Below are 15455 nucleotides of genomic sequence, written 5' to 3'. Positions count from 1 at the left end.
AGTAGAAGGACAAGGTTAAAATGTTAGACAAATATTAATTCCAGTTTTTCTGGTTTTCTATATGCAGTGCACAGGTGCAACTTGAACAGCATATTATATGGTATAATCATTAAATTCATTCAACCAGACCTTAGAGAGTTAAAAACATATATTCTGAGGAAAAGTACTCCTCGGTCCAAAGAATGAGAATGAAACTGTGCAGAATATTTGTGTATCAAGGTGATTCCAGTTTCCAACTGGGAAAACAGGATTGTTAACACCCTCATCCCCTGACAACTGTCCAATTATGTATATCACACTTGGCCTACTGTTTGCAGTAGAAGTAATCAATAAAGGATGTGGTTGAGTGAACATAGATTTTGGTTGAACCAATGCATGAAATCTTAATCATTTACTCAGAGTGGAGAAATCAAATAGAGCAGAGATGAAACAGCCACTGAGGGGTTTGTTGATTGTGCCACCAACTTTGTGGGCCAGAGGCTGAAAGTAATAAGTCAAACGGAATCAGTGATAGGAGAAAATGTAAAAAGGTTTTTTTAATGTAATGAATTAATAGAAATGTTTTTGATGTATTTTTGGTCATAGCAACATCCTATAGAACAGTTATAGAAAACAGTAACATCCTTAAGGTGTGGCATTTTTGTAAAGCAAAAAATAAAAATAAACAAAATAAAGTCATTTATAATTAAAACACAGGATGCAGACTCAAAGCTGTATTTTTGCTGTGAGTGTAAAACTCTACTTCAAGATTAAAACTAGACCAAAAAGTGTACAAGCTTATTATGTAGGAAACATCTGTTTGAACATCTGTTTGCCCTAACCAAACTTTAAATAATTATTCATTTTGTTTTATATTTACACAGCTTTATAGACTCTCCACAGAACCATATTTTAAGCACCATTTGAACCCGCAACTTCAGAAGACAAAGGTGGCTGCTTTATATCAGAGACTATTGTTTTTAAGGTCTAACTAGGATGTTCAAGTACATTTCATGAGACCTGAAGTCTTATGGCATCTTTCACTTCTTTACCATTTTCTCCAGTGCTCTGAAAAGGGCACAGTCTGACACTAAAAATACAATTAGCCAGGGGTGATCTGAGTAATTCTGGAGAAAAAGTCAAGGGTGTCCCCCACAACCCCTATATTTTAATGCAAACCACTCCTCTCAGCTGCCTGGATGGCTGGCTCACCAGGCAGGCAAAAGCTATGCAGCACCCTGTCTCTGAGTCAGAGGAAGCTCAGGGCACTGTGAGTTTGCCATTTGCCATTGCAAATTGCAGGAAAAAGTTCTGCCTGTAAGTGGGGTTAAAAAGACCAGAGGGGTTTTGCATTTGTCAGAGTGTTTTGAGAATGAGTAGCAGAATTCCTCTTTGCTGTCAGGGAGACAGGGTAACACTGGTTAACATATGTAGGAGAATGAGGTATAGAACACTAAAAGGCCAGAATGGACTGCACCAGCAGATTGCAGTGGATTTCAACTTTAAATGTTCTTTGGCTTTAAAAACTCTTAAGAAAACAGAAAGTTAGTACAGCAAGGATAATTCTCCCTGCCCCTTCAGTACCAGTTTTCTATTTTCAGGGAGGCTTTTAAGTAAAAGAACATTAAAAATTGCAACTACCATTTCAGACCTGCAATAGTGCAGTCTATTCTACTCTATTCTGAATAGTGCATTTTGATGAAACTAAAAGTAGCCTTGCTGGATCAGACCTATGGTTACTCCCTACCAGCTCCCAGACATACCTCCTCTCTCCCTACCCACCCCACATAAACATCCTTTAGATATCCATCCACCGCCTCATGATTCCTTCACAGCTATCCTTTTCTTACCCTGCTGTGGCTGTTTCTGCTTCTGCTCACATTAACATATTTTAATTGCTTAGCTACTTACTACAACTGCCCATTCCATATCCTGACTCTTATGAGGCATGCTTTCCTCCCAAGGTGCCATACACTGATATTGAGCTCTGGACACCATTCCCCTCTGCTGGTTGCTGCCGCAGCCCCCTTCCTTCCTTTCAATTCAGCAAGCTGTTCAGTCAGGCTCCTCCTGCCACTTGTGGCTAAGAGGCCAGCCTTCCCACGTGAGCAAGCACCTATCTGATCTTGCTCAGCATCTTAGCTCTCAACATGGCCACTGTTTATAGGCATGGTCATCAATCAGGCCTGCTCCTCCCAAGCAGTGAGAAGAAGCAATACAACAGTTTAAAACTGCTCCTGTGTAGTCAGAATTCTTTCTGGGTTGCAATTGGCAAGATCACTTTTCAATTTATGGAACAATTTCTTGTCACAGGAGAAAGAGTGAGAGATACTAGGCTCCAACTTCCTAGCCCCTCCCAACACCTGCATGGCACTCAGGGGCCCTTCCTAGTGTGGGGTCCAGGGCAACTGCCTTGTAGTTAAACCACCCCTGCACATGGCCTGGCCTAGAAATTGACTTTCCATTCTCTTGTGAAAACAACAATTGCTTCAGATATAGAAAGTAAAAGCAATTTTAAAACTGCAAAGAGACAGCTGGCATCTGAAAAATTAACAAAAGTATTGTAGCTTTCATGAGTCAGAGAGTATTTGTTAGATGCAAAATATTATAGTTGGTTGACAGATTTATGTATTTATATCTCCCCACTGGATATAACACTTTCAGAACGTATGTGTATATATATACACACAAGGAAACACTAGTATGCAAAAAGAAGGGGAGGGACGTTATTAGAAAAGGAAACGAAAAGGCCCAGCTTTTGAACAGCTCAATTGTCCCGTCACTGGGGAGGGGCTCTGGCTCAGTGACAGAGTATCTGCTCTGCATGCAAAGAGTCCCATTCAATTTCCAGCATCTCTGCTTAAAAGGATCAGGTAATGGCTGATGTGAAAGACTTTTGCCTGAGACCCTTGAGAGCTGCTGCTACTCAGTACTGAGCTTGATAGACCAATGGCCTGATTCAGCACCAGGTAGCTTCATACGCAGATATCTATGCACTGCAGAGCAGGGTTAAAAGCAGCATCCAGTCAAAAGAGTAAATGGCTTAATCTGAGTAGGTATCAGCAGCTCCTACATTCTAAAGACTGAATTTAAGATCTCTATTGAAAAACACAACGTACATTAGAAGGAATGCATGTTCCTTAAGTGTTCATATGCTGGCTCCAACAGAAAATAAGACTTGCCAAGGAAAGGGCTGTTGCTTATTAAAATGCAGGTCAGTGTTCTGGATTAAGAATGAAAGATTCCTGAATTAATCACTTGAAAGAATTATTAAATATTTGAACAGACTTGACCCTTCTAAGATACTGAGAGGCTATTATACACTGCTCACATTTCATGAATAACTCTGGTTCTGACATACAGAACAGAGGTTTTCTCTTTCAAGAATAAAGGCTAGTTTCAAAAAGCAGTGCTTCAATCACGGTCCAAATGCAAGACTTTCTCAATTTATCTCCTCAGAATATGATCACTGCTAGATGGTTCCTTACAATGGATCCTGCAGAGCAATCTCAGTTTTTTACAAAGGAAGCCAATTATAACAATCCTATCCTCCTAGTATGTACTTGTCTGCAGTTTATTACCTCAGCTTTCAAAACCTCTAAAACCTAGAGGACTTGGCAGATATGTTAGTAGCCTCACTCTCTGGCAGAGACTTAGGGAACAGTGTATGAATTCCAATTTAGTGATTTCTCTAATTAGCTATGCTATCATACATATACACACAAGAACATATAGCTTGTACTTAAGATTCTGAATTCCCTTCCAACACAAACTCTTTCTGCCTTTCTAGCTGCCCAGAGGAGACCTAAGTGGAAAATTAATAGAAACTGCATTGATCAATGAATACTAACATTGCCATTATTGCAAAGACAATTCTACTAATAACTGAATAATGATGAAAGCATTTTGATTTATATCATTAGGTGGAGCTTTGTAGTGTTTTCCCAGACAATAAAGGAAAAGAAAGAGCAGCTGAAATGTACCTTGGCCTCTGTTGCTGCCTGGGGGTGGGGCAGGGAGAGGGGCAGGCTTAGTGCTGGCATCCAGCACAGCCCCATGCAGGCCCCAGCTGCCGGCGCGAGTGAGTGATGTGCCTAAGGGAGGTGGGGTCGCAGACTTATATGGGCCCAAGCGCCAACGACTTCTGTACCCTCGGACTGCTTCCTTCCCTCCTCAGGCGGCAAAATAAATATGAAGGTATATAAAGGCATCCCTCTAGAGAACCTGGTGCTTACCTTTCCTGAAGTGAAATTCTAGAGACCCCTAGAATAAAATTGTGACTGTAATCTGTCCAGAAAAGTGATTACAACGTATTCAAGTGGTCTACCAAGGTCCCTACAAACTGAAGCTTTCCCATTAATTTCTACACACATAGTGGAAACACCCATGCTTTCTGTTCTACTTGTCATGACCAAACAAGATGCTGCAGCTTCCTTGAGTCTGCAGGGCGGGGTGTGGGTTGCAGAAACATTGGAGTGGAAAATCCTTTTAAGATTGCCACAGGACTGCGGGGAAAGGAGGGGCTTATGCCGTTCCCTCCCGACACAGTTTTCCTGTGCTAAAAAGATCAGGGGACATTATTTGCCCCATCAGAGGAACTCCATGAGTAAGCTTCTGTGCACATTAAGCCCCTCAGATGGGCAAATAACACCACCTGTGCCATTCTGACTCAGAGAAACAGTGCAGGGGGGAAGGCAGAATCCCCTCCATTCCTGTGCTGTTGTCCCAGGTTGAATCAGACCTCTGTGGCAATTTTAAAAGGAGTTCCCACTAGGAATTCCATGCCCGTGTGTGTCTGCAAGCCCCTATGGTAGACTCATGGAACCCTTAATGTCAAGGTCAGTTCTATAACTGGGTCCTTCAAATGAAGCAAGTGGGGCTGCTGTATATTTACTCTGTATATACATCAGATAGTATGCTGACCTCTTGACTGGAATAACTGTATGATATATTATTTGCAAACAAAACTGTATGATATATTGTTTGCAAAAGTTTCAGTGTGATTTCAAAGCATTTCCTGCCGAAATCCATACATCTATGGTGCAAAACTACAATTTAAAATTATGGAAAGAGAATTATATTTGCAACGTCAAGTCATAAAAAACATAGTGTTTTGTGAAAGAACTGAGGCAGAATAATAAAGATAGAAACTTTTGAAGAAGAATTCTAGAAAGGTTATACAGTGACACATTTACTGAAGCATGTTATAATTTTCTGTGCATTTTGGGGTATTTTTAACCAGTAAGGGATGACGTCTATTTTTAGGCATACATTTTTTGAAAGGCAAAAATAATCAATCCAGCTCCCAATATGTGTAAAGAACTATTTTGAGGATGGACCCTATAATTTAAGCAACATATGATTTTAAAAGTCACATGGCGAAGCAGGGAATTGATGAAAAAATTGAGCAGCCAGTAACAGGAAGCAACGAACCTCTAACAATTTAAATCTTTCACAGTTGACTGAATTTACAGAGACAGCACAACAAGGATGCACTAACCTACCTTACCAGGACTTGGGCTAAAGCTTGATATGCGTTGCCTATAGCACTGTAGTCTCCCAATATTTTGGATAATTCCAGGTAAGCATTTAGCTGCTATAAGACAAAAAAAAAAAACCACAGAGAAACATTACTAGCTATTTCGGCTTCTAAAATTTTTGTCCCCATTGCAGGACCAGATAAGAAACTGTTCTATAGATTGTGCCATTCATTTGAAATGATTTACATAAAAGACTTCCTTGCATAATTATTCCATATAACAGAAATGTATAACTGTAAATATCACACATAAGCTTCTAATTAAAAAAATCACCATTTTCTATGTTAGAAAGCCAAATAAATGGATGCTAGTTTATAAAGCAACGTACACGATTCACAAACTGCGAATACTTACATGGCAATTATGAGCTAACAGTTCTCAAATACATCACTCACATGCAGTTTCCTGACAACAGCTGTTGAGAAGATTTTTAAGTTTGTACAGGAATCAGTTATAAATTGCATATTTTTAAAGGATAATCTTGAAAACAAGCACTTATATATCGACTTATCACACATAGTTCTAATTATCTTTGCACAAAAGTGATTTGTTAATATTCATTTGGAATGCAGTCTATTAACGTGACCTCTCCTGTAAGCAAAGGATTACATCTGCCACAGTTAAACATATGATCTTAATTTAATATAACACTGACATCATCTTTATTGCATAATTTCCCTTTCCATCAATTTTTGTTCCATCCGTGAGTGGCAAGAAAGCATGTATATATAATGAAATCCTGTTCTTTCTTCCATCCCTCTCAGTGCCTTGACCCAATCTATTACACACATGAGGACACAAGAACCCTCTGAAGACTATCTATGGAAATCCTTTTTGTACATTTTAAAGAAAGGATTAGCAAATGTCATTTGCCAGGTTTGAAGGGGGATGGGGAGTGCAAGGGAGCATGGTAGAGAAATCTGCACGAATGGTGAAGCTTGACTGGATGTTCAAATGTATCCCAATAGGAATGGATCCTGAGCCAAACTGACCTTGACCAGAGCAGTTTACACATAACTTTACTGAGGTGACAAGGGAAGTCTTTTTTAAGGAATTGGCTGACAGGGTCAGCTGCAATGCTGGCAACTTGGGAGTGGCTTTGGGTCAGCTGTTTCCACTGAAAACACTGCAATGCTCAAGATGAAAATGACATGGCCAGTTTGAAGCATTCATTCCAGTGATATAAAAAATCCCTTGTTAGATAAGGCTGGGACAAAAAGGTACAATGCTATCTAGAAAGTATCATGCAGTTCTCAGGGTATTTTCTGTAATAGACTGACTTTCTAGTATCTTCCAGTTCTTCAGTTCACAGTTCAAGCTCCTGTTGCCATATTCTGCTGCCATAATTCTGCCTTTCTGTTTAAGTAAGATCACATTAGTTGACACTTTCATATCTGAAAAAATGACACTATGTGGAGAACAATACTTCTCAGTAAACACAATAGATCACAAAGAGCCTTTGTACCAAGCTTACCTGTGAATTATGGGTTAGCGGGAATTGGAGCTACTTATATTATCGAAACAAGAGAAACTAAATGGATAATTCTGGAGAAAAATCTAAAATTATATGTAACTTTGTTTCTTGGTCTTTCATTCACAACCGTAAAATAAATAAAACCCATAAAGCCAACACAGGTGCTACTTAATGCATTAATGTCTACTGGAATTTGCATACTGCCTGAAGCAACTGATTCAGTAAATCTTCTAACTCCTCCGCACATCTGTATTTTATAAGATTTAATACTATTTTTAGACAGAAAGAGTAAATATACATCTACATAGAGAGATGTGTTGCTCTAATATTTATGTACAAAGGTTAAAGCTAAAACAATTTTAACCTGTTTTCACTCAGTTGAGGAATCACAACATTCTTCTAACAGGTGGAGCAGATCTAACAAAGCATTCTATTATTACTGTCTCCCCTCTCTCAAATAATAATTACAGAATCTCCATTTTAAGATGAGCTCTGTAAGTATATATTAGGGACATCTCCAATGACCAACCCCACTCCCCAACAAAAACAAACCCCCTGCAAAGGGATAGCTTACTCACTATCCCGTTACAGACAGCTTTCAGGCAGCAAAGGGAGGCAGGGAAAAAAGAAAAATCCCCACGCTGCCTGAAAAGTTGTCCATTGCCCAAAATAAAGTTATACCACCTGAAAAGGTGGTGTAACTCCAAGGCCCACACTATGGTATTCCTAGCACCAAAGCCCAGGTGAAAACTCCACCCTGGGAACACCTTGTTCCCCATATCCCCCTGCGCCACAGTGGCACACACCTCCAGGTTTTGCCATCACAGAGCTGTGGAGCAGACAGAGCTATATTTGGCCAAATGCCAGACAGAGCTGTGGGGTGGCCATCCATGCCTTCTCTGCTGGTGGTGCCCCTTATGCCGGCAGATGGGGAAAGACACCAGCATGAGTCTGCACTGCGTCCAAGTTCACACACACACACACCCTTTGGATTGGGCTGTGACACAGAAATTTGTGAATTTATTAAAAAGTGTTATTTTCAGGGAAAGAAACTGCGTAGGGCATGAGAAATATGTTATTCAGATGTGTCATAACTATTCTCTTCATACTGCAGCAGATTTAGTGCATTACAGAATTTCAGCTTTCTCCTAAACAATACATACACAAATATTACCATCTTCTGTTTCCAGATTTGCGTGACATTATCAGACACATTTATATAACAATAAAAATGTGGGTATGATCTGTTTTCCAATATTCATATCGTTGTGGTGGATGAAAGCTGTACTTTATAGGATTTAACAATAGGTTCTTGGTCCAGAAGACATATTCTGAGGCATGTAAAAACATTCTGTTCTCCTTCTGTGGTGAAAGCAGTTGTACCATAGAGCTAGAAAAATATTAGCGGTATGAAGGAATAACATCAAATGTTGAAACAAAGGATGCCAGATAAATAAAGGAAATAAAAGAAACTGAGCTACAGAGATGATATAAAAGATGAGAGACAGAAAAAACTGTTTTAGTAGAAATGTTTGAAATACTTCAAAACTAATAGAAAAATGTTTTCTTAACATTAAATATGTATTTTGAAGGTCAAACCTCAAAATGGAGGTCAGCTTCAATGCAACACTGAACCTTGTCAACACTGTCATAGAGCAGGCAGGGAAACTCTCTTCCATGCCTCTGGTTCATAAATCTGTCTTCATCCTCATACATCCTCATACATCCTCATCCTTCATCCCCCCCCCCCCTTTCTGTTACATATCATGAGAACAAATGTAGAAATCTGGCAATATAGCAGACATTTTCTAATTTACCATTTATGCAGAGTTTAAAACAATTCTTGCTGAAGTCTTCATAGGACGTCTCATCACTGTCCAATTCTTCTGACTTCTCTAAAGCATTTCTTTCATTTATGCAGAACTGGCTTTCAATCTTCATTATATATTTGTGACAAATCTCTTATGATTCCAGATCATTGTCACTGGAAATTTTGTGGATGCTATTCCAGCCCCTCTTCATAAGTGTCCATGGATATGTAAAAGGTGTTATTCCTTTAATATCTAGAAAATTCTTGCCACTGTGTGTGAAATATACCCACCCTTTTCAAATTTCATAAACTATATATAATTCGACTTGCATTTAACACTTTTTCTCTCTCATAATTTTATTGATTTATTTAATTAGATAATATGAGAGTACATACACTTGTTTTGTTTTTTGCCATCTAGTTACAGCTGACATATGGTGACCCCATGGGGTTTTCAAGGAAAGACATGTTCAGAGGTAGTTTGCTACTGCCTGCCTCTGCGTAGTGACCTTGGAATTCCTTGGCTGTCTCCAAACCCAATACTAACCAGGGCAAACCCTGCTTAGCTCCTGAGATCTGATGAGCTTGGGCTACTACGGGCTATCAGGTCAGGGAAACTATGATTACCAACTAACTACCAAAGTACATAGCACACAAGGAAAAAATGTTAAGGGGAAAAAACATGCCTTAGAATTCAGACAAACCGGAAATGTACTCAATCAACAGTTTCACCAGATAGGAAAGCCAGTGTAGTGTAGTGTAGTGTAGTGGTTAGACTGTTGGACTATGATCAGGAGACCCAGGATGGAATCCCCGCTCTGCCATGGAAGGTTACTGTGTGACCTTGGGCCAGTCATGCATACTCAGCTCAACTTACTTCACAGGGAATTGCTGTGAGGAAAAAAATGGAGTAAAGAATGATGTAAGCTGCTTTGGGTTCCCACTGAGAAGAAAGAAGGGATGTAAATGAAGTTAAAAAAATGAGTATATAGATATATGTAGCCCCTATGTTCAGAATAGGATGACCCAGAAAGGGGTGGAGTTTGAAAGCAGGGGAAGGCTGCAAAACTCATGAAGTTGGAGGATGCAAGGCTACCAGGCTGGGACCTTGATTGATTTTTATAGCCCTTAACACCTTGTTTTAGGTAACTGCAATGTTGTTGGGGACTAGTAGGAAGGGAGTTGTTTATTTTTGCTACATTGTATATGTTAGAATTTATTGTTTCAGGTTTTTTGTGTATGTAATGGGTGAGAGTTCTTTTGGAAACCTTTATCATCTTGAATCCAGTTCACCAAGCCTCTGGAGTCTTCATGAGCCAACCACCAGCAGGAAGAATGGACTTGGCATGATCAGACTGTAATTAGAAGGACTTGGAATGAAACTTGAACAGGACCTTAGAGTGTTAAGTTAAATGTTAATGTTTGATAAGTATCATATGTTAAAGAAAGTAAACCATTTTGTTTAAAATTTAGTTGTTGCAAACTCCTTCCAAGTTCTGCGCCACAGAACCCACAAGCAGAGGTTACATATTCACAGGCGAAAAAACTGGCAATCCTCATGGTTTAAGGTTTTTATCAGTGCTGGCCTAAATGATACACTGATCACACAGACATTTCCATTTTCACATGATATACTTAACTGTTTAGAACAGTTACCATATATATTTAGAATGTATGAGTTGGTAGCTGACCATCTTTGAAATTCACCACAAGAATTCAATCATAAGTTTACACTATATTTTTTAGAAGATGGCATTCTGAATATTTATCTCATTCTCACTAGAAATAAGACTTTTGATGTCTTCCATCACAGAGTTCAGACTCAAACAATCTGAGAGAATGAACACTATCTATCCATTTGTATTGACAGTTTTCCTTCTAACATATGACTCTTTCCACGTTTTTAAAAAAAAGCTAGCTCTGGAAAAGAGAATGGGAGACATCCAAATCAAACCTTTTAAAAAGAAGAGGATGTGGAGGAAAGGTAGAGAATAAAAGAGGAAACATAATGGGAAGAGGATGGGGGGAAGAGGAGGTGAAGAGACAGTGGGGACCAGCATTGGGGGAGGGGAGGAGACAGAAGAGCAGCAGACAAAGAACAGCGTGGGGAGGAGACAGCAATTGTGGCAAGAAAATGGAAGCGGAGAACCCTATCTATGAAGAGAACATGGGAAAGTGAGGGATGGGGAAGGAAAAACTCACAGCAGAAACTATGGACTGTAGGGAAATTTCCCTATGAGTTTCTCATGTGCCCTGCTTGCATGTTATACAACATGCTGAATTAAAATGATTGCATTGTCTTCCCTCCCTGTCCTAAATTGAATACCACAAACAAATGTTCAGAATGAAAAAGTTCTGAATACTTGAATGTTTTCATCATTAATCATCATCATGAGGCAGAACATGTGGGCATGTGCCCAAATCTATTTTGATACTGTCCACACAGTCTACCATTGAAAACAATGACAGTTGTCCTCGGATACTCATCACACTACATCATAATGTACTCCTGAAGTCAAAACTGGCCTCAGTATGGCCAGTTAACTAGAATATTTATTTACCAAGTAGAAAACTAGTGAACTTCTCTGCCTAATTCTGTTTTGATATGGTCCAAGCCAGGAGCAAGAACACAAGAGCTTTGTTTAACCAGACCTAGTGGTCCATCTAATCCAGCATCCTGTTTCAAACAACAGTCAACTGGTTGACCCACAGGACCAAATAACAGGGCACCAAAGCTACAGCTTCTTCCTGATATTGCCTCCTATCAGATGGCAGAGACGTAGCTGGGCCAAACTGTGCCTGGTGCATATTCCACATTTTCTGCCCTCCCATGCCCCCATCCCCCACCCACCCACTCCCACAGCTCTTCCGCGGTGTCCCCCCTTCCCCCCTTCCCACACTTACCTTAGTTCCTTTTTCAGAACTTTTTCAGGCTTCAAAAGACCTTGTTCTCAGTAAAAAAAAAAAGGCCTGATGGGAACTATACTTCCCAGGAGACCTTGTGAGCCCCAAGGTCTCCTGGAAACTATAGTTCCTCAGGTCTTTTTTTTTACTGAGAACAAGGCCTTTTGAAGCCTGAAAAAGTTCTGAAAAGGAACTAAGGTAAGTGTGGGAAGGGGGGTGGGGCACCACGGGGGGGCACCACAGGGAAAGGGGAGAGGCCTGGAGGTGATTTTTGCACCCCCAGGCATGTGCCTGGTGCATGACACACACCCCGCCCCCTTGTGGCTTCACCACTGTCAGATGGGGAAATATAGAGTGAGTGGATGGGAGAAGAGTGGAGATCCACAACCAAATAATGTAAGAAAGCGTGTGTGGAAAATGTATTTTGGTGAGTTAGAAAGCGTGTGTGGAAAATGTATTTTGGTGAGTTAGAATTGTGAAACTGTGAAACTAGGATATTGTGGGTTTTCCAGGTTGTATAGCTGTGTTCTAGTAGTATACTACTGAAACATGGCCATACAACCCGGAACACCAAAACATTCTAGTGATTCCAGCCTTGAAAGCCTTCGACAATGCATAGAGCTGTGAAAGTCTGAATAAAACTACAACATTTTTCAATCATTTGAGATTATTGTTGAGAATTTCTGATCAAACTGGAGGTGAAAATGACCCTACACAGAAGTGCAGGAATTATTTTTTATTTCTCTTATATTATCAAGTGTTAATGTTAGTTACTGTATGACAATTAACTACATCCCTTTATGTCTTGTCATTATTGTCATTCATAATTAATTTTGTGAAATTATAGCAGAGTTTGGACATGAGCAACACAGAATCTGACCCTGAATCCTAGCATGGAAATTACTATCACTTCCATTTACAGAAGCAGTAAACCTGCAGGTTAGAACATACACAGGCAAAATAAAGAAGCCGGATAAATCTGTATTTCAGAATGTTATCAGCCAAGGTTACAAAAACTGATTCTGCGACTTTATCAAATCCCTTGCTCAGGTGCAAAGAACTGCAATTGGTACTATGACATGGCACACATTATTTTTTTCCTGACTCCCTCAGTATTCTGCAGTTCCTATGTTCCCGAGGGTCCCCTGAGGATCCCCTGAGGGTCAGGTGCTCCTGAGGGTCAGCACAGGATGCAGTGCAGGGGCTTGCAGCTTGTGAGAAGGGAGATCTGCAGATATTTGGAGCCTTCCTTTGTGTGAAGAGAAGTGCCTTCTGCTCACACAAAAGCTGCTTTGGATCCAATCCCCTTAAAAATAAAATAAGGATTTAATGACACTAAGCTATATTGCTATAACAATCATACCGTGTACCACCCACGCTCCTTAAACCCTCATATTTTAAATCACTGTCAAATTTTATTGAAAATACATTTATTTCGATTTCTGACAATTCAATATAGCTCAGACATTTCACAGTCACTGAGCAGTTAAGATGCTTCTGCCTCATTTACAGTTCTTGAACATGGTTCAGACAATCAACTGCAACATTAGTCAAAGACATCACTAGCTAATAGATTCTGACAAGCACTGCAGTAACACGCTAAAGACCAGACTGAGTAGCAGCTTCCAATAATATTTTCCTGGAGCCATGAGACGTGTTGGTAGACAAATTGATGCAGAGGAGAGTGGGGAGAGGGAGATATGGCTAGTTTCACAAAAGGCACAGAGTTCGGACTTGCTCTTTTTTTAGCTTATTCTATACCTATCTTGCAATTAAATTGCAATATATCCAGCAGGAAACAGGTCCACATTGACATTTTGTTGAAATCAATTTATTTAGGGCACTCTTGCACTTCTGCTGCATCAAATATACCTTTGACAAATTTTGCATATTCATTTTCAAGATATTACTGATTGCATTTAGTAGTAAGACGTTTACTAGTCTTTTTAAAAACTTGCAAACAAGGAATGAGAATGCCCCAGGCCTCTAATTAGGTTGCCTGGTGCTGATTTAAATCCAGGAGAACTATATTTATTTCTCTTGATAGGGAGCAGTATCTTTAGAGAAGGGGTTTCAACTCAACATATGTTTAAAACATTTAGGAAAATATTATTACATTCTTCGAATTCTCATATTCTTATGTTATCTATTCAAATTCTTATATTCTTTTATTATCTTTGAATTCTTATATTATGTTATCTATTACTGTTCTCCCCAATGGGGACCCAAAGCAACTTACATTGTTCTCCTCCTTGTTATCCTCACAACAACCTGATAAGGTAGGTTAGGCTGAGAGGGTGTGACTGGCTCAAGGTCAGCCAGCAATTTTCTAGGGCAGAGTGGGAATTTGGACCAGGGTCTCTCAGACTGTAGTCCAACGCTTTAACTGCTTCATTTCATTGGCTCTACAGTGTGTGCATGTGTGTGTGTAACAGGAATTTTGCCAATTACATTTCACATTAAAAAAATTAGATCACTCTTGTAACCCCCCTATTCTTACACCAAAGATCACTACCCTAGTCCAACATGCTAGTAACAAAATATTATTACACACTGCTGACGCTTTTGCTCCTCCTGCAGAATGCTGTATTCATTTATTCTGCCATAATAGATCCTACATTAAGGACACAGTAAAGAGGGCATGTGTTGTTTTTTTTCATTGAAGGTATAATTGTCCTATACCTATAGTATGCTATCAGTAGCTCACACCATTTCTCACCACTTCCCCACTTAGCGAATGAGAGACCTTGGGGAGGGAACAAACACTAATTGGCTCAAAAATTTAACAAAGCATTTTTTTTCAAGAAGCCAAACATGGACGATAGTTTACCAAGAACAGGTTCTAGAAAACAGAGATAAGTAGTTATGGTTAGAAAATATGATACTATAAAACAAGAGGGCTGCAGCAGTTACCAGGAAGAAAGAAGGCAAGACCAAATGTTCATGATGGGAAAATTAAAGCTTATCGGTAAACCATTTAACACATATGTAAAGAGGTTTCCTGTAAGATCAGAGCCAGCTCCAGGTCTTACGTAGCCCTGGGCAAGAGACTGTCCACCCCAACTCACCCACATTAAGTACCCTGCCTCCTTGGTCATGCACATACATATGCACATAAACCTCTGCAGGAGGAAGGAGCATAGCACCACACTTCCATTCTCCTTAAGCTAACACCGGTAAAGCTATGGGGCATAAAGTGGCACAAGAGTCCTGCTGTAACACCTGTTCAAGGTGCCATGCCCAGCAGAAAATGGGAGATTATACCAGAGACCACTGCAACATCACTGGGACTTGTGGAGTAATATCCCATTCTCAATAGGAGTGCATGGGCCAGATATTTTGGACTGGCCATGTGCTATTTATTGAGTTGTGGTCCAATCAAATGTACCATCATTACATTAGGATGTTGTGGGCTGTATGGCTGTGTTCCAGTAGTATTTTCTCCTGATGTTTGGCCTGCCTCTGTGGCTGGTATTCTGCTTCTTATTATAACAAAAAGCTATTTTATAAGACCAACTGTTTAAACAAGCTTTATTTATATAACAATCATTTCATTGTATATTACATTCATTTCAAAACAAACCTCTGATTTTTAAGATGCCAGCCACAGATGCAGGTGAAACGTCAGGAGAAAAAACTACTGGAATGCGGCTATACAACCTGGAAAACCCACAACATCCTAGTGATTCCGGTTGTGAAAGTCTTCGATAATACATCATTACATTCCTTGATTTTGACCCTGTTGAAG

At 39.8% G+C, this 15455-nt stretch overlaps 1 protein-coding gene across 2 annotated transcripts in view; it reads right to left on the bottom strand.

Moving 5' to 3' along the window:
• The window catches only part of TTC29 (tetratricopeptide repeat domain 29), a 143087-nt gene that overhangs the window by 60626 nt on the left and 67006 nt on the right, over positions 1–15455 (bottom strand). For both annotated transcript variants that reach the window (XM_048508830.1, XM_048508831.1), the window contains exon 10: positions 5484–5575. In XM_048508830.1, the coding sequence (XP_048364787.1) occupies positions 5484–5575 (92 nt within the window). The remainder of the gene's footprint in view (positions 1–5483; positions 5576–15455) is intronic.

This window comes from Sphaerodactylus townsendi, linkage group LG10 (assembly GCF_021028975.2).
Source record: "Sphaerodactylus townsendi isolate TG3544 linkage group LG10, MPM_Stown_v2.3, whole genome shotgun sequence".
Taxonomy (NCBI): Eukaryota; Metazoa; Chordata; class Lepidosauria; order Squamata; family Sphaerodactylidae; genus Sphaerodactylus; species Sphaerodactylus townsendi.
Note: the sequence above shows the minus strand (reverse complement) of the source record. Positions and strands in the feature narration are given on the sequence as shown.